Genomic DNA, 19048 nt, shown 5'->3' with positions numbered 1-19048 from the left:
AGAAAGCCCACTGTCCAATAACAGTGAACCACTTGGAGTCATTCATCATGGGAAGTGCATTTACAATCATTTTTGAAATGTTGGGCGATATGTCAGCAGTAAGCCTCATTTTAGAATAAGCAGTCAAACTTCAGTTTATTTGTGAAATTTGCTACACATGTCCTTAAGAACTGCTGTAGATGGCAAAACACTAAAGGGATAGGGGAAAGGATGTTCTTTTACCACAAAGGAAACAGAGGTTTACAGAGTTTCACAGTTACAGAGGAATACTAAGCTGAAAGCAGTGTAGAGCTCAGAATTAGAAAGACAATGCATCTGACATGCTTTATATGAATTAAACTTTAAGAAATGCCACAACTGGCATTAGATGGAAGCTTGACAATCCCATAGGATTTTGGAAATAACATCAATGTACAGCTTTGAGCTTATTTCACTGATATAGCACATTAAAAAGCAAAGTACATTTTGCATCAAAGTGGTTCACAAAGATATCCACTGTATGTATAAACACAGTATAAGAACATGCAGTCTATGTGCATACTGGTATCGCAATGGATTTAGGAATGAGATGCATAACTACAAATCAACTTAAAACACTGGTTCAGGCCACACACACCAAGTCATACATGACTTGCATAGTTTGTTTCTCTCTTGTGTAAGGGATGGTGAAAGGGCTTGATTGTTGCTTAACTTCTGTTAAGGCAGAGTGAGGATTTCGCAACATTAAAAGATTACATTATGTTGGAGACAAAGTCTTACCTCTTCCTAACACACACAGTCCCATGAGGTTAGAGGAGTAATATGTAGAGTGAAATTTCAGGAGCTCCTGACGGATGTCAATCCCGTCTTTAGATGGTCTGGTCTCAAGTGTCAATTTGTTACCTATTTAAAAAAGAATAAACGTGTTAAAATTACCACAACTTTTCCAGCACAACTTGTCTTCTGATTCTGTTGTGGTTTTGAGTCTTCCAAACCTCTTCCCGTTTCCCCCAGTTTCTGAGTGCCTTTTGACTGTGAAGAAAACTGAACTCACTGACACCTTGACGTTCTCTGTAGGAAAGATCTACATTTCTGAGCATTATGATGGTCTGTCTCTCTTCTATTGTTAAATGCCTTTTCCATGCCATTTTCATAGCAACATACTACTGTCTGCAGTACAATACTGTTTAAATAATGCCCTGGAGGGTTTGGTGCCACGGTGTGTTCCAACACTTATCCAAACAGAGGGGGTTGGAAGTAATCAAGAAAAGTTGGGACACCTGCAGGATTTGGTAGCACCAACTATCAAGGCTTGATTAATCTCCATTGCTGCAGAACAGCTTTAAGCTGTTAACCAACTTCTTGTTCCCTGAAAAAGGCCTTTTGTATAATTCTAAAATGCATTTTATTTTTCAGTTATGGACAGGCTTACCTTTTTTTTTTTTATAAAACCTCTGGCAGTTAACCACTTACCTTTGTACCATTTCAAGGTATTTACTGAACATAAAACTACATGGAATTCAATAAAGAACATCTCTTTCTTGGCCATACTATACAATGTTTTTCTGGCAACAACATGTCAAGTAAATGAACAATCTGCTTGCCATCAATAAATAAACTGAAGTCCACATCTTCTGAGGCACTTGAAGTTTTTGAGCTAGACACACACAAAGCACGAGCCTGACACAGATTATGTTGGTCTGCTGAGAGTGCACAGCTTTCAGGCCTGTCTGATCCTGTTCTATTCTTAACTGGAAAACAGATTATATAATTCAAGACTGCCATCAGGTGGTTATTTTGAGCTCAGAGCTGCTCCAAGTCCATGCCACTCTGATCTGGGAATTCTCTCTAATACTGACTAAACTCTCTTCTTGTTATGCGATTTCCCTCATTACAGTGTTCAATATGACTTCATTATTTAGCTGGCTAACCAAAACAGAGCAAAGAGTTTTGCACCAAAATAGAGAAGTGCTACTAATTTGAACTCCACTTAATCAAACATTACATTGTAATTTATTGACAGCTGTAGATAAGAAACTTTATTTATTGATCCCACAGTGGGGAAAGTTCACATTAACATACATGACTAGATTCTGGATTAAGCTAGTAGGCTGATCTAAACTGCAATTCAAGTAATCTCCACCCTATATAGTTTTCATTAATACTATTACGTTGCAATTGCTTTCACTGTCTGTCTCCATAAAAACAGCTAAACGGACACAGATGGACATGCAAATATGGCAGACATTACAACCTGGAAATAACTCTTGAGGGTTTCTACCTGTTCCAAATTTACTGAAGGGGTGGTTTGGGTTGCCAGTGGCCTTCTCCAACTGAAACAGCCTCCAGGCATCATTCATCAAGTTCTTCTCGTGCTCAGAGTCCACAGCATTCACCTCCCGGTCTTTGCAGCTCTCATCAAACAGTGGGCACAGGAAGAACTGGGCAAATCTAAAGAGATTGCAACGCAACAAATTAACATTGCAAAGTACCATTTAACTGGTAGAATCGCCATATAGAAGTAGGACACATCTAAGGCTTTGTGACTTTGAACATTCACAAATGTGTTAATTGGTCAGTGCTGTTTCATATTACATAAAGATTGTTAATGTGTACAATGGGAACATGTATAGGCACAAAGGGACATTCAAAAAAATGGTGGAAATTCATTTGCATGAGTTATAGGGAAGAGCAACTGCCATGCAAATGAGGAAATGCTAAGGATGAAGAAAAAAAGCTGAGACTGTAGACTTAGAGATGTACGTAGCAGACAATATTTACCATAACTGCTGGAGTGGACTAAAAATGATGCTTTGTCACAGTGACCGGTTATTTATAAACCAATAAAGAGCTACAGGAAAGCCATTGCACAATGATTACTTGTACTGGTTTAAAGAATGAGGGGTTGTATTACTAAAATGCATGCTACCAAACTCACAAAGTCTCTAAAATGAGAAGTTCAAGGCATTCTAATGTTTGTCTAACTGCTCACACAAATTTGAGGATGTGGGGAAAATAAACATAAGCTCCTCTGTTTGACAACAAGAGACTGACAGCATCACCGTGCTTAGATAAAAATGTGCCATTATTATTATTAAACTGTGTAATATTTGAACAGTCAAAAAAGGGAACTATAAAAATAAACCACCCAGACATTAAACTGTAATATAAATTTGGTTTGAAAAGTATTAGCATGTGTATGAAAGTGAAATTAGGCTAGCTAATGATGCATATGATCCTTTCAGACGCAATGGTTTCAAACAAGCAACATCATCAATAATTCAGCTGCCTCTGCACTGTCCTTTCCTACCACTAAAGTCCAGATGGCCTTCACAATTCACAGGCACAAGGGAACAACTAGCCTATGCCACAGAAACAGGTGCTTGCTACACCATCATTCATTTCTAATTAGGTAAGCTTATCCCTATAGGCTAAATTCTGACTGCCCGAGTGTCCTTTCCAGCCATCACAGCTGACACGTGAGCAGAGCCCCTTGCAAGGCTGAAGCCATCAGTCTCACCCCTCAAGCCTGAAGGGGGGTAAGAACTACGCTGATGGTCACCAAAGAGTACAATGAGGCCGGGTCTGGTAACCAAAGACAGGCAGACAACGACCTGGCAGCTCTCTTAGATTAACACCTGGACTCCCAAGGGGAACGCTGTACACTTACTAACAAACAGCCACTTAAACTAACATGTCTTTACTTGACAAGTAAACCTAACTTGACTATGTAGCTTAAAAAAAAGACTAATTCATGTATGCATATTTGGAATACAGAATAACACTTAAAAGTAACTAAATAACTTGTTGAAACACTTCCAGTTGTCTGGACAAGTTTGTTGATTATGACAAAGTGATAGTGAAAGATGATAGTGCTAAAGGTCACAAATGAACACAAACAAGCACTCTGGATAAAATGCATCATTAACCAGGAACATAAAAGTACCTATCTAGTGCTCCTTGCAAGTGCTCATGGGACACGTCGAAGTAATAGTTGGTATGCTCTCCGCTGGTGAAGGCATTGGAGCTGCCTGCGTGTTCACTGAGGAATTGACTGTATTCGTTCTCCTTAGGGTACTTCTGTGTTCCCAGGAACAGCATGTGCTCACAAAAGTGGGCCAGGCCTGAGATGTTTGCAGGGTCGGATAGTGAACCTGCACATTTTGGAGAAAAGTGACAAAAACTTGGTCAATCAACTTGTATGTCTACGCACATTAGAGTCACAAACAAAATCTTGACTTCGCAAAAGCTTGAAAGGTGATTGGTAAAGAAAGCAGGGAGTCAAGGAGTGGATAAATTCCCTGATGTGAAAGGGCACCACACCACATAGATTAATGAATGAACTAACACATAGAAACTGTATCATAATAATGTGACTCAAATGTTTAATAATATGATGGTGAAGCTTCTACTCTGAAAGACCCGATCATGACATATTACAATATCAAACATGTAACTGTGACATGTATCAATTTGAGTTCACTTTTAACCTATGCAATTCTGTCTTTTAATGAGACGGACAGAAACTAACATAAAAGTTTATTGTTCACAGATAAGTTAGCAATGTTAAGTATCCAGTGTTTCATCATCTCCTCCTCCCATACTTAATGCAGCCTACTGTTGCTTTGTCAGAGAGGACTTACAGCTGCAAGTCATAACATTTTCATAGTTTCTGTTGGGCAACAGCTTTATGCGTGAATCAGGAAACCAGTAGGTGGATGGCAATAATATGTTGAGAGGTAAATTCATGGCAAAAGGAATACTGATTAGATATCAGAAATGCTTATCCTAAACTTAAGATAGGTATGTAGCCAATACTGTGGTTACTCTATGCATGTAGTTATGTCAATCTGCAAAGCACATTTTGCATGTGTTCTACTGGATCATTCGAGACTTACATGGCATAAATAAACAAATTAACCTCAACATAATGCAAAAACTGCTCAGGAGTGGCCCAGGGAGCATGACAGAGCTAAGCTGCTCACTTGGGTTCCACACTCCCCAGATCCAAATGTTATTGAGTATCTGTGGGATGTGCCAGGATAAGCCTGAGGTCCCACCCTGCAACACACAGAATTCACTGCAACCATCCCGGTGCCACAGGACATCCCCACAGGTCCTGTCTCCATACCCCACTGGCTCAGAGGAGTTTTAGCAGCATAAAGGGGTCCAACACAACATTAGGCAGGTGGTCATAATGTTATGCCTGATTGGAGTGTGTTATTATATGTATATATTTTATAAATAAATACATACATACATAAAAGGGCTGCAGCTACTGATTATTATAGTAATCAAGCATTCTAGCAAGTATTCTAGCGATTATTCTGGCGATTAATCGAGTAATTGACACAGAATTAGGCATGCACGTTACAGCATCAAAAGTGAAGTGAGTTCGCTGTGCAGCGGAAATAACCGTCCTGGCAGAACACGGGTGGACATCTGCGGTGCATTATACATAATAAATAGTAGAGTACAGGGGTATTTAACTAAAACTCAAAGCCATGGAAATCAGACATGTATTTAGTTGATGATACAGAAATAGCATAAATATGTTTTCATGTTTGGTCTGTTTACAATTCTACAATTTCATTTAGCAGACGCTTTTATGCAAAGCGACGTACATCTGAGAGTAGCTACAACACAAGCAAGCCAAGGGCTATTTGACCAAGAATGAGAGTGATGGAGTGCTGTGTCAGATGACCTGGCTTCCACAGTCACCTGACCTAAACCCAATCCAGATGGTTTGGGATGAGCTGGACCACAGAGTGAAGGTAAAAAGGCCAACAAGTGCTCAGCATCTCTGGGAACTCCTTCAAGACTATTGGGAAACCATTTCAGGAGACTACTTCATGAAGCTCAGGGAGAGAATCCCAAGAGTGTGCAAAGCAGTAATCAAAGCAAAGGGTGGCTCTTTTGAAGAATCTAAAATATAAAACATGTTTTGACTTGCTTCACACTTTTTTGTTCACTACATATTTCCATATGTGTTCATTCATAGTTGTGATGCCTTCAGTGACAGTCTACGATGTAAACAGTCATGAAAATAAAGAAAAAACATTAAATGAGAAGGTGTGTCAAAACTTTTGACTGGTGGTGATATATGTAATTTTCCATTTGATTTCCCAACTGTGTCGAAAGGATACCTGTAAGGAGAAGACAACATAAAAAGTATGGCCAAGTGGCAACACAACGGTAATGGAAGTCATTTACCTATGTGGACATCCAAAGCAGCAGAGGACTTATCTGTTGTTGGGTCACTGATGAGCATCGCCTTCAGGCCATTGGTAAACTCCAGGCCCCTGTAAACCCGTTTGTCCTCGGGTGAGCGAATTATGTCACTAACCACCCTGTTCACAGCCGAGTCGGTCATTCTGAGTGGGAAGGACGACACCAGCCTAAAGTGGAGGAAATCAAAAATAAACACAAGGTTCAGTCAGGTTTTGAGTCTGTCCAGCCATATTCATATTCTAGCTGAACTTGACATTATGGTTGAGTGAAATTTTAGCATTGAGGATGACTCCAGTAACCATTAAGATTTTCATGAGGGCAAAATGATCACATGAGCAAGACTGCAACTCAGTACATTTAAGCGTGTACAGCAGGTCAGGACAACTTGCTGAAGTTCAAACTGACCATCAGAATGGGGAAGAAAGGGGATTTAAGTGACCTTTAATGTGGCATGGTTGCTGGTGCCAGACAGGCTGGTCTGAGTTTTTCAGATACTATTGATCTACTGGGACTTTCACGCACAACCATCTCTAGGGTTTACAGAGAACAGAACAAATTGTTGGCATGCAGCTTCCAGGTGTGCAGAGCAAAACGAGTGAAAAACAGGAGAGAAACACTGAAAAGGAAGACTCGATTGCAAAAGGAAATTAAACATCAGTTATATGAAAACATTTCAGCTACAGAAAAGCTGTTGATCAATAACAAGTCCTCCATTGGAAAAGGCTTCATGCCATCACATGAGCAACACAACTAATTTGTTTGACCATTTAAATCACCACAAAGCTCTGTATAGCAAGTGCAAAGCCAGATCCGAGTGAGATCCAGAACTACATGATTATTATAGAATGTCCATGCACCTTAGGTAGTTCAGTACAACTTTTCTTCCTACTACCTGTCAAAGCCACTTTTAAATAACTTAATTCACTTTAATTTTTATCCTTTCGTGCGTTGAAATATGTATATACTGAATTTTAATTTCACTTAGCATCCTATTGATGTAAAGATTAGAATAGTTTAATATACTAACCTCTACTGTTGATGTTACTAACCTGCCTTTTTTGTTATTTTATGTTGTATGTAAGCTGCTGAACACTTAAATATCCCTCTTGCTTAATAAAGTATCCATCTATCTATCAACTACTTTGAATCCCTTTGTCAGTATTAAACTGTATGAAAAAGTTTTCAACTGGATTTACCAGCTTTTATTTATATTACTCTTAATGCACTCCCCTGCAAAAAGCCCCAATCATTCTGAAATGCTTAATTCTTTTCAAATAGAGGTATTCAAGTCATCTGGGAAACATTCATGTGCCTATTCATTTCGCAGAAAACCAAATTATCGCAACAGAATGTTTTACAAAATCATGCAACGTTCAAATCCAAATTCAGGAGATGCCACAATTTACTCATTTGATCAGTTTCCACAGTATATCCCTTACAGTGATACGAGAGCGACTGCTTTTGTCGAACACAAGGCTGATGTAGCACATCTTTGAATGAATACGACATTAAATTCTGTAGTTGGCTCTACAAACATGACGCAGTTCTGAAGAACCGCTTTAAAACAGAACCAATTAATCTCTTTGGATAGTCAGTGTGTAAAGCCGCTTCAGTGTTGGTACAACTTTTACGTAACAAAGTAGGGTTTTACAGTCAATTCAGGTAGTAAATCGTGGCATTAAAAACTGTAAAGCTGTCTAAAAGTCACAGTATACCGTTACGTGGACGCCAGAAAACATGAACACGACTACCTCACACAGCAGAGAAAAGCTTTGGTAATTCGCCAGAGGACATAAAATAATCCCACTCACATAAGGGAGCCTCGCGTTAGCTTGTTTAATCAGCAACAAACGTTTCGGAAAAGTTAGCACATATTCAAGTGACAACCACGTTGTCTTGTCTAGTTTTGTGGCAATCTTTAATTCCCCGTGGTTGAAAAGTGTATTATAATTGACAAAGTTACACAGGTGTGCCGGACACAAACCATTTTAGCTACCATCTAGTAGCAACAGAGCTAGCAATTTAGCTAGGGAGGTTAGCTGGGTCAACAAACCGGCATTAACGGCGAGAACTGCTAACTTTACTTTAGTAGCTAGCTAGCACGCCGTTTGGTGTGAAAATGACTTAAATACTTGAAAGTAAAAGTTACAACATTTGTCTGACAGCCTTACCTAAATTGGTTACGATCGAAACTGCTGTCTGCTGACTGAAGATGTCTCATAAACTGGGCCGTTCGGTTAATGCACTTAAACATACTTTGCACGGTGGAAAACAAACCTTGGCTTTTAGAACGCCATCTTTGAATAGACGCAATCAATCGAACACAGACCACAGCGTAATTCGCCGTGGTAGGTTGCCAACCATGCAGTGAATTGTGTCACTGACGAAACAAATTGCAACAATATTAATTAATTAGCAACATATGTATAGTTGAACTAACTGGAAAGCGGCAAACTGTCTAGCCTAGCTGTAAAAATCGCGTTGTGTCATTGATTCTGACATTGATTAAATAGCCTACGTGTGGATTTCCTTTTACGTTTAGCGTGTCAGAAGTTTGAAGGTTTTTGTCCTAAGAGTTTTGCTATAGAGAAAGTTAAACGGCGAGAAGTGACACAGAGAGCTCATCTTGCACCAAGGCTAAAATACTGTCTTGCAGTTTTGACGAAAGTGGTTTGGAAATGCGTTCTCCTTCTGCCACCTCACCACGGAGATTCGCGATATTTGGCTTGATTTTTGCGGATTCTTGCCGTCAAACAGACAGTCGGACATGTCAACCTGGCAGAGAAGTTAGGAAGAATACTGTATTCGAAATGTCATCTCAAATTCGTTTCCTGTGTAAAAATCAAAAGGGCCTAAAGTGGAATTCAATATCTGCAAAGGAATTGTAAATATCTCGACAATGACTAGACTAACCACAAAAGGGTCTCAAGTGCCCTGAGATGCTCGATGATTCAGCACTACATTAATGAGACTGACCTGAACTGATCAGAATCTTTGTAAAAAAAAGAGGAGATTTGTGCTGAGAAGTATGAGCATTTTTAAAATGTGATTTAGTGTCAGATGCAGAGCCAAGGAGCCAGTCGTGATGAGGGGATTACTGCTGTCAGTGTGGAAGGAATAGGTGAGCTGTTGGAACAGAATGTGTGAACAAGGAAGTATTAGTTCCAATATAACCACTTTCTATGCCCAAAAATAGCAGTGACCAGTTTTATTTTTGAATCATCAAAACTAAGATAGTAAATACAGGAAGCCCACAAATGAACGCGAATAGAATGAAAGTAATATGAAATAAGCCTGCAAATTTTGCCATTGAAAATATCTTAATTGGTTAAGTCAGAATGTCCATCCATCCTCTATACACTGCTTTATCCTCACTGGGGTTGCAGGAGTCTATCCCAGCTGACTCGGGCAAAGGCAGGGGACACCCTGGACAGGTCGCCAATCTGTCGCAGGGCTACATAGACAGACAAACAATCACACTCACGGACAATTTTAGAATAATCAACTAACCTCAGCAAATTTTTGAACTGTGGGAGGAAGCCAGAGTGCCCAGAGAAAACCCACACATGTACAGGGAGAACATGCAAACTCCATGCAGAAAGATCCCAGGCCCACCCCAGGATTTGAACCAGGGATGTTCTTGCTGCAAGGTGAAAGTGCTAACCACTGCACTATTACAGGGCTTTACAGAACCATGTGCTATTGTAGACTTAACATGTAAGGTTATAATTATAATGTTCGTATTAATAGGTCGTGTTTTAAAATGGGCCTGAAACTCCAGGGCTGAACATGAATCCCACTCTGGCCCTGATATTCAGTCTCTGTTCCACACAGATTCTGGGGTTATAGGGTTCCCAACAACAGGAAGACTTTTTTTCCTCCACACTGGCACCACATGCTTGATCTGATCATACTGCAAAAAGAGAGATCCTCAAATAAAAAACAAAAGAACACAATAGAACTGTATCTGTTTGTTTAAAAGTGTTCCTTTTACACTTATTTTTTGGAGAGCATGTGTTATGGTTCTCAAACTAAATTAGTTTTTAAAATGTGCTTTCAAACCACTGGTTTCTCACAAACACCTGGAATCCATCTTAAAACTGCACAGCATTTGAACATACTGCTGGTTACTTGGAGTAAATACACTAACATTAACAGACTGTATCTAAAATTCAGTCATAATGTGCACCAACTGTGTCTGTTGTGGTTGACAATAAAGTGGCTATTCTGTTCTATTCTGATTGATCTCTGCTCATGCTGCATCCTTGTCCTAGATGACAGGACGCATTCAGTCCCTGGATGTGTTCCAGGCAGAAAAGTTAGTTTTTGTTACAATAGGAGGAGCAGTTTAAGTGCTTCGGTCCTGTAGATTGTTTCAGAATGAAAACTGCAGATTTGAAATCCTCAATGTATATGTGGTCAGTCATTAGAGATGCTCACATCCTGAGCTGTGCAACATAACCAACTGTTATGCATTGTTGCCTGTTTGGGTTCTCCCGTGTGTCGTATGCTGTTTACGACAATTAAACAGTTTCATTTAGCAGACGCTTTTATCCAAAGCGGCACATCTGAAGTAGATACAGCACACAGTTGATGCCCCTGAACACATCATCAGTGATGCTTCCTGGACTGTTTCGGCTCTTTCAACATCACACTCCGTCACCCAGGACACCCAGGCAGAGTAGATCCCAAGAGGATCAGGCCCGGGTTGTGTCCAGGTGTCGCAGCGCCCCCAACAGGTACCTATTACATAACACATTGACTTAATGTCTGTCAAAGTCCAGATACTAATGTGCCTCAAATCTGACACGTGTTAGATTCATGTCTGAAACAATAATGCTCAGTTTGCACTGAATGTAATTCTGGGATTTTACAGAAACATTCTTACACCTCATTCAATCCTGTTTTCTGCCCACAGCTGCTGGTTATCAGACTATTTCCTCTGACTTTAATAAACACCTGCAGCATCACACGTAGCAGCAAAAACCATCAGTTCTCTCTGTGTATTTACACACGTGTCTAGGTAGTGGTGACTTCTTCAGTGAAAGTGAGATGGAAGCTTCATGAAGCAGTGAACCACTTTGACACAACTGCTTCAAGAATGAAACACTGCTTCCAAGTATTTGACAGCCAGAAGAGTGACATCTGCTGGCTCTGTGTCAGAACAGCATCTAAGTGGAAAAAACTGAAAAACCTCAGGACTGTTTGCTTGGAGTGTTTAGAGGTTTTTATTTGATAAGAAAAGCATTTAGACAGTGCATGGTTTCATTCTGTTTCTTTTGTGGCTGATTGCCTCTCACATGGCACAGAAGTTGCTGGCATGTGGAGATATTTTTTGGCCCTCTTGAAGAGGTTTGGATACACGGGATGCCCAGTAAGTGAGCAGGTCTTCTCCTCTGGAAAGGTAGGGCTCAGATAGATACCTCTGCACTTCTACTGTAGCATCTGCAGTAGCACTTTCAGATTGTTGTTCTTCCTAAACAAAAAGAATGGGGAAATTAGCCATCTTTTATAAGAAATTGATGCATATAGTAATAACAGGCCATAATACAAACCAACTCTGCTGTCCAAAAGATCCCACGAGTTGTCTTCTGCTGAAGGCCCAAGTTTTATGTTGGCAGCTGACTGATGGAGTTAATAACATTTAATACATGTTACTAGAGAGGTATGGAAAACACAATAAAATTGTCTTAGTTTAACCCTCTTGGTTTATTCCTGGCTTTATCCATCCATCCATCCTCTATACACCGCTTTATCCTCATTAGGGTCGTGGGGGTGCTGGAGCCTATCCCAGCTGACTCAGGTGAAGGCAGGGGACACCCTGGACAGGTCGCCAGTCTGTCGCAGGACATTCCTGGCTTTAGTTATCAGTAATTCTGCCCTTGGACTTGCCATCCTCTTTAGTTCCTTGTATCTCTTAACTTTTGTTTTAATAAAGCCATTGATTAGTTAACCTGATCCTGCCGTGGTCTGTGTGGTCTCTGCTTGGGTTCACCACTCCCTGTGACAAAAAAAAAGGGATAAATGGTTCTCTACCTGTGAGGTTGATGGCATTCCACTCTCAGCACTCATGCCTCCAGCGCACTCTGCAGTCAGTTGTCTCATGGTCTCTTGTGCATGGCTTTTCATTTCTAAAGGCTAATGTTTTAAACCTGGGATCCAAGATGGTGGTTGAGGCCAGAACTCTGACATTTTCCACTGTGCATCGCTTGTGCAGCTCATGCTGCAGTTGTGTTATCAGATGCAGTGCTGTTTGCTTCTTACAGTTTTTCACAATTGCTAAAACACATTTCTTGAAACCTCTACCCATTTTCTCAAAACCTTAAACACAAATCCAAAAATTCAAACTACATTCACAAAACCTAAGACTTTGCTGTCAAAATCAAACCATCACCTCAAAACCAGTTCTCCTGTGTTCAAAACCAAACTATGCGTTCAGATCTTACACACAGCAAGTAAAAACCATGTTCACCTCAGATCATTCATTAGATACTACATGAAATAACTTAAGACACAGCACGCAGTCCATGTAGTGAACAGAAAATGTTTTACTGTAAAAGCATTTAGCAAAAAAAAAAAAAAAAACGAAGTCAAAGTGATATCTAAATTCACTTTCATAACAAAAAATAAAAGCACACTACTGCATAGTCACAGTCATGGAGATTCAGTCTCCAACATCTTGTCTTTGTGCGGGATCTGGCCAGACGACTTCATCTACATCGCAGGCAATATTTTCCCTTGCCAGACAACAGGGGATGAACCCTCTGATGTGCTGAACCCAGCCTTGACAAGAATCTGCAGTTCTCATCACAGGCCTATTCCATTGCCTCCAATAAATTTTCCCTGGTGTAGGGCTGTTGGTCATAGACCTTCTACCACCATGCAGAGAAAAACTCCTCTATTGGATTCAGGAAGGGGCTGTAGGGTGGAAGGAAAACCTTGATGAAGCACTGGTTGTTAGTGAACCACTCACAAATCAGGACAGCATGGTGAAACCTCACATTGTCCCAAACTATGACATATATAGGATGCACTTCTTGCTGATTCTGCTGCTCATGTTCAGTCATAACATTCTGTAGACCACCTAGAAATGCCAGGAGATGTTCAGTGTTGTATGGCTCCAGGTTTGCATGATGGTGGAGAACCCCCCAGTTACTTATGGCTGCACAAAGGGTAACATTGCCACCACGCTGGCCAGGGACTTCCACAATGGCATGTTGACCAGTTATGTTCCTGCCTCTCTGCCTCCTTTTTTCCAGATTGAACCCTGTTTCATCTATGAAAATGTATTCATGGGGCCTTTCCATGGAATCCAGTTCAATCACTCTCTATAAAAATAGATTTAAAAAAAAAAAGTAGTTTAGTACAGTAAGTAATAGAGTCATTCCATCTCATTTCAACAAATCTGAGGAAATTTTGTTGCATGACCTCCTCTGATCATCTCCAAACTTTTTTTTTAACTATCCCAACATAAGAATAGATTACTTGCAAAGTTTTAACATCATATGATTGCTATTTGCTAAGTTATAAAATATTTAAATCCCTATTTTTCCACTCGGAAATTGATATGTTAGGTAGAAAGGCTTGATTTAGGAAGATAATACTGGGAACTGACTGATGATATAGACTTACAAGTGATCTGAAGGGTTCAAACACCTTAACAATAGAGCAGGAAAAAAAATTTGGAATGAATATACCCATTTCTCTGTGGTACAGGGCAATTTAAAAATTTGGCGAAAATGGCATTTTTCAAGAATTTAGGCATTTTTTTCACAAATTTTAATAAGTAACAAGGTTCATATGTTATAAAAATCTCAAAGTACCTTAAAAGTTCTCTCTAACCTAAAAATATCCAAGAGCTAGCTAGTCTCCTTAGACCTCAAAACGATGCCTATTTATGAAACAGACTGAAAAACACCATACATATATTGGCACAGAAACCAATGTGGGACATGGAGTAGAAACATGAAACTTTGTCTGTATAACAATAAACATCCGAATAATTGATATCTGAAGTATCAACATTGTTTCTTGAATCCTTCATGGCCAATTTAACCAAGAAATGCACTATGTTTTATAGGCGTTTTTTTAGGAATTCTAACTAATATATTGCAGTTAAAATGAGTTATATTGCCTTAGGTCCCATGTAAAACATGTAATTTGTCCCCAACTTATCACACCACTATTTCTGTCCTTTGAACTGCTTGAATTTCTCTGAAATCAGGCCATCATCTGCACCAGATATGTGGTACTGTCCACCACGGCGTGTTGAAGGAGCAGTGATTGGACAGAGGATGTGGGCTGTAGGCACCCACACTACGTCATCCTTTCTAGGCCATGTGAACTTCTTGCTGGGACCTTTTGGGTGCATGAATTTCACTTGCAAATCTTCAAATTCAGCTGATAAGTCAAATACGATACCGAGGCTGTCCTGAGAATGCAGTCTGGGAGTGATGCCATTTCTTCTTATTCAGTTACTGTATGAAAGAAAAAACAATGTCTATATAATAATTAACTTCAGATATGCCCTTTGTAACTTATACTACGATGCTGATGCTTCAGATTCATCTTTCATCTTTAGTTGGTCATGTAAATGGTTCCTAAAAACAAAAACGAGGATCAAAATGTATAGTAAATTGATTCAGCAGTTGCTCATCTTTGGCACAAGAAACAAATATGAAAGTAAGTTCACACATACTTCACACATACTAGTTCCTCCAAAAAAAATTTGAACCGCGTACCATGTATCCCACATGCACTTTTTAATGCCTAAAGTTAGGCTATTTTGGGTCTACACCTGAGTTCAACAGCCTATAAATCAATAAATAAGCTTTATTTTAATGTTTTAAAACTTTTACCTTATGCAACTTTCATTAGTAAAGAAGAAAATTCATTCTTTCAATGTCTTTTCACAAGAATAAGTCCTAAAATAGAGGCATGAAAAACCCAAAATAAAGTCGCCCATGAAATAATAAGGATATTTTGGGAAATTCCACAGTCCAGTATTTTTTTATTTTCATTCATTTCTATACTTTTCTCACCAGAAGGGTAAAAGTTTTGGAAGGGGAAAAAATTCTGACCATGTAAAAGGAGTATAAATTGCTTTTTTTAGTAGTTTAAAACCCTAAAATCATAGGCGAGGATTAAGTTTGGACTGACTATGGGTATTAGATTAGATCATTACTGCTTATACTGTATGTTTATAACCATAATACTTTGCATTTGTTCATAAAATTACCCAAATAAAGCCCAAAAAAATTTTGGGAGGATCTGAGAAAGTGGTGCAACAAGCATTTGTTGAATTGACATGGAATGACTCAATACAGACAGACTACTTTAATAGTGTATTTACAGTATGCACTCCAGATTTACATACAACATAGTTTACTGTAAAAGGAGCAACTGCAACTACTAGCCTACAGTAACAGTCTGCCTCTGAGCAGAGAGTTGTACTGAAAACATCAGTGCGGAAAGTGTGTGTAGGTTACACTTACCTGCACATACTGATATCTTAGATCTTTGACGCTTGCAGAGTTGCGCTCAAAGGGTACCCTGTACACTTGTTTCATGCTGAGTCTGTTTCGTTGGAGGACACGATCAATAGTTGACAGAGACACGCTATTGATTCCATCAGAGTTGATATGGTCTTCAATCACTCTCTGCTGGATATCCCAGAGTCGGATGGCATTATGTTGAAGGACCATGTCAACAATGAGTCTTTCTTGCTGTTGGGAGAACATAGAAGGCCTTCCTCCCTCATGTGGTTGTCTTTCAATTCTACAAAGAGGAAAATGCACTTACAAACATATCCAGCCTGTAAAAACAGTATTGTAATGAGCATTACAGTACTTACAGTAAAGTGCAGTAGTATTCTTGATGTCAAAAACATATACAGTAAATACATGTCTGTCGAAGAAACAATTACCTGTTGTCTTCTCTGAATGTCCTGATGATGCCGGCAACAGAGAACCTGCTCAAATTGGGTTGCACTCTTTGTCCTGCCTCTCTCATTGTCATCCCATGAACCAGGACATGGTGGACAATAGTTGCCCAAATTTCATCCTTGATTACTGTTCTAGGTCTTTCCCTTCCTCCTCGTCTACCACCTCTCACACAAACTCCTCTGCCTCTCTGTATGTTTCCATCCATTGTCCATGGAAGCACATGTGCCACCTGTGCACTCTGAACTGGCTTTTATCCTTCCCACTTGGTCTGATCACATCATCAGAGACATGTGTGTTCAATTTTGAGTTGTTGTGTGTAAAAGATGACAGCTGTGTTGGAGTTGTGTTCACATTTTGCTGCCAGTGATTACAATTTTGCAAGAATGTTGTGAAATGTGTTTAGTGAATGAGAATGTGTCTAAGATTTTGCAAAAAAGAGCAGATGAGTTTTGCAAATTGAGCATAGGACCTGAACAGTGTTTAAGTTTTCGCCAAAAGAGTGTTTCATTCGAAAAATGAGTTTAGACCACTGAGAATTTGGTTCAGAGAATGGGGTTTAGTGTTTTAGCAATTGTGAAAAACTGTAATGGTTGATGCCTTTACAGCCAGTTTATGCTCTCTACCATTCGGATTAGTGGAATTACTTTGGAGGCAGAAACGCGTTTTTCGGCTGACATCTCTGTGAAAGCCAGATGGAAAGGTGCTACAATGTCAACGCGCTCACTGTCTGCATATGTAAGAGGAGGAATGTCTGTGGTGAGGGATGCCACTGCCGAACCAACTGGTTCCTGTTGTTCATACAGTCTTTGTAACATTAAATATGTGGAGTTCCATCAGGTCTAAACTTCCTGAATCGGTTTGTGAACTAGCTTCTGCAGCTGTGTTTGCATCTCTGCCAGTTTTTCCTTGCCTTTTGTGCTTGTCCTGAAAAAAATGCAACAATTTTTCGGCCTCTCGTTTCAATGTTTGCAAATGGGGGCTTTTGATCCAGTGCCTTCTTCACAATAAGACTGAAACTGTGGGCCAGACATGGTACATTTCTAACAGCCAGTGGTTTGGCACAAAAGATCATGTTTGCCATATTGTCTGTGACTGAACAATGGACTTTCTCTCAAGCCCCACTGATTAATTTGTCGCTCCATGGCATCCCTCAAATTTGCTGCTGTGTTGGACTGTGTTAAATGTCCCACACCAAGTAAAACAATCACTAGCTCCATTCTGTCATTTATAAAGTGGCACGTGACCCCAAGATAAGCATTGATGTTCATCGACGTCCACATGTCTGTAGTTAAACTGATTGGCTTTCTCCAGTTCCTGCTTTGCCTTCTCTTTAGCCCATTATGCCGCTTCTCAATCATGGCTTGTAAGGCTTGGCGAATCGGCAGGATGTAGGTTGGTCCAGCTTCTGTACAAAGGCCCTGAAGCCTTTGTCCTTCACCACTTTAAATGACTGAGTATCAGTCACAACCATATCCACCAGTGCCTCATCCAACACAGCTGCCAACCTTACAATGAAAGTACACAAACATTATTTCAAAAAGTCTTATAATATATATAATACGGTTATTTGTTTAATCTATAGAAATTACATTAGGCTTACCTTGTCTGGCATCCACACCCCCAGCAGCAGCAGCTGTATTGGGTGTCGTCTCTTCATATCTATGGGACATACGGCAGGAGCTACAGAAGCCCAGGAGGCACAAACAGAGCAGGGTGCAAAAAGGCAATTCATATTTACAAAGTCAATAAAATAATGACAAATAAAACAACTCACTGAGATACAATTCAAAAATATTCAAAATAACAGCAATAAACATAAAATGAAAATAATAATTTTAAAAAATGAACTTTTAACTCCGTTACACCTGTTCAGTCCAGTTTCCAGCTTTACCTTGGAGAAGCAGTATCATGATTTGGGGATGCATGAGTGCTGCTGGTGTTGGTTATCTCACTGTGATGGCGCACTGAACTCCGCCAAGTATTGTGCCATTCTCTAAACCCACATGCTCCCTTCTGTCTGTGCACTATTCCATTGAGGTCAAAACTGGATATTTCAGCACACATTCAGGACCAGTACAACTTGGCAGCAGAAAATCAGTATCCAGGTCTTAGAGAGGCCAGCTCAATCCCTGAACATGAGCCCACACTGAAAATCTGTGGTGGATTATCAAAAAGTCTTTTTCAAAGTGTAAGCCAACAAATTTAGAAGAATTAAAGGCAGCACTTCAAGAAGAATGGGACAAGATTACCCCTCTAGAGTGTGAAAGGCTTGTGGGGAACATACCAGCCAGGATTAGAGCTCTACTGTGTGCTAATGGCAGGACTACTTAATTTGTTGATGAGATGGTTGACAGCTGACATATTGAAGCTGTCAAGAACACAAATAAAAATTTCCTAGAATATTTCATGATAATAATTATGATTGTGTAAAATTCTTAGGGTGTCTGAAAACCGTTTTCCACCACCGTAAGGTTCTACACATCTTGGAAGTGCTGTCATCACACAGCCACTAGATGGAGACAGATTTCTTTACTTGTATATTTAACTAAAGTTCATTAAGTCACTTGTGCAATCAGGAGCAGTAATCCAGTACACGAGTTGTGCTTTCAGGTACAGGTTCAGGTAATTACCTTCAATTCATGTATGCTATGAATGAACTGCAGACAACGTGGAGCAAGTTTTCAGAATTTTTGAAGTTTTTAATGTGTGTTTTTACACTTGCAGGCTTAATAACAGGCAACAGGCAAGTATATTCTCTGAGACAGTTACAGAAGATTCAATGAATTTCACCCTAGCAAGTTGACTGAAGTGCTGTTTCGACTGTTAGGACACCAGAGTAGATTATCTATCACTGCTTGGAAAGCCCTCTTATCTGTCATTTGTGTTTGCTCAGA

The 19048-nt window shown here is 39.7% G+C and overlaps 2 protein-coding genes across 3 annotated transcripts in view; both read right to left on the bottom strand.

Moving 5' to 3' along the window:
• The window catches only part of ide (insulin-degrading enzyme), a 41343-nt gene extending 32836 nt beyond the window's left edge, over positions 1-8507 (bottom strand). Inside the window, exons 1-5 of the mRNA XM_022217406.2 lie at positions 8382-8507; positions 6193-6377; positions 3926-4133; positions 2261-2430; positions 760-882 (exon numbers count right to left, since the gene is read on the bottom strand). Of these exons, the coding sequence (XP_022073098.1) occupies positions 760-882; positions 2261-2430; positions 3926-4133; positions 6193-6377; positions 8382-8464 (769 nt within the window). The 5' untranslated portion in view covers positions 8465-8507. The remainder of the gene's footprint in view (positions 1-759; positions 883-2260; positions 2431-3925; positions 4134-6192; positions 6378-8381) is intronic.
• A 2921-nt stretch (positions 8508-11428) lies between these two features.
• LOC127537617 (uncharacterized) lies at positions 11429-17829 on the bottom strand. Of its 2 annotated transcripts, XR_007947343.1 has the most exons (5): positions 17755-17829; positions 16136-17659; positions 15705-15987; positions 11766-13538; positions 11429-11686 (listed from the first exon to the last, which is right to left on the bottom strand). XR_007947343.1 is itself a non-coding variant. In XM_051960347.1 (4 exons), exons 2-4 carry the CDS (start codon positions 16357-16359, stop codon positions 13083-13085), a joined length of 963 nt encoding a protein of 320 aa, XP_051816307.1. In that variant the 5' UTR covers positions 16360-17659; positions 17755-17829; the 3' UTR covers positions 11429-13082. The 2 variants fall into 2 exon arrangements, 1 of the variants encoding a protein (XP_051816307.1); XM_051960347.1 differs by having other exon boundaries at positions 11429-13538.
• Positions 17830-19048: the final 1219 nt, after the last annotated feature.

The sequence above is a fragment of the Acanthochromis polyacanthus genome, chromosome 15 (assembly GCF_021347895.1).
Source record: "Acanthochromis polyacanthus isolate Apoly-LR-REF ecotype Palm Island chromosome 15, KAUST_Apoly_ChrSc, whole genome shotgun sequence".
NCBI lineage: Eukaryota > Metazoa > Chordata > Actinopteri > Pomacentridae > Acanthochromis > Acanthochromis polyacanthus.
Note: the sequence above shows the minus strand (reverse complement) of the source record. Positions and strands in the feature narration are given on the sequence as shown.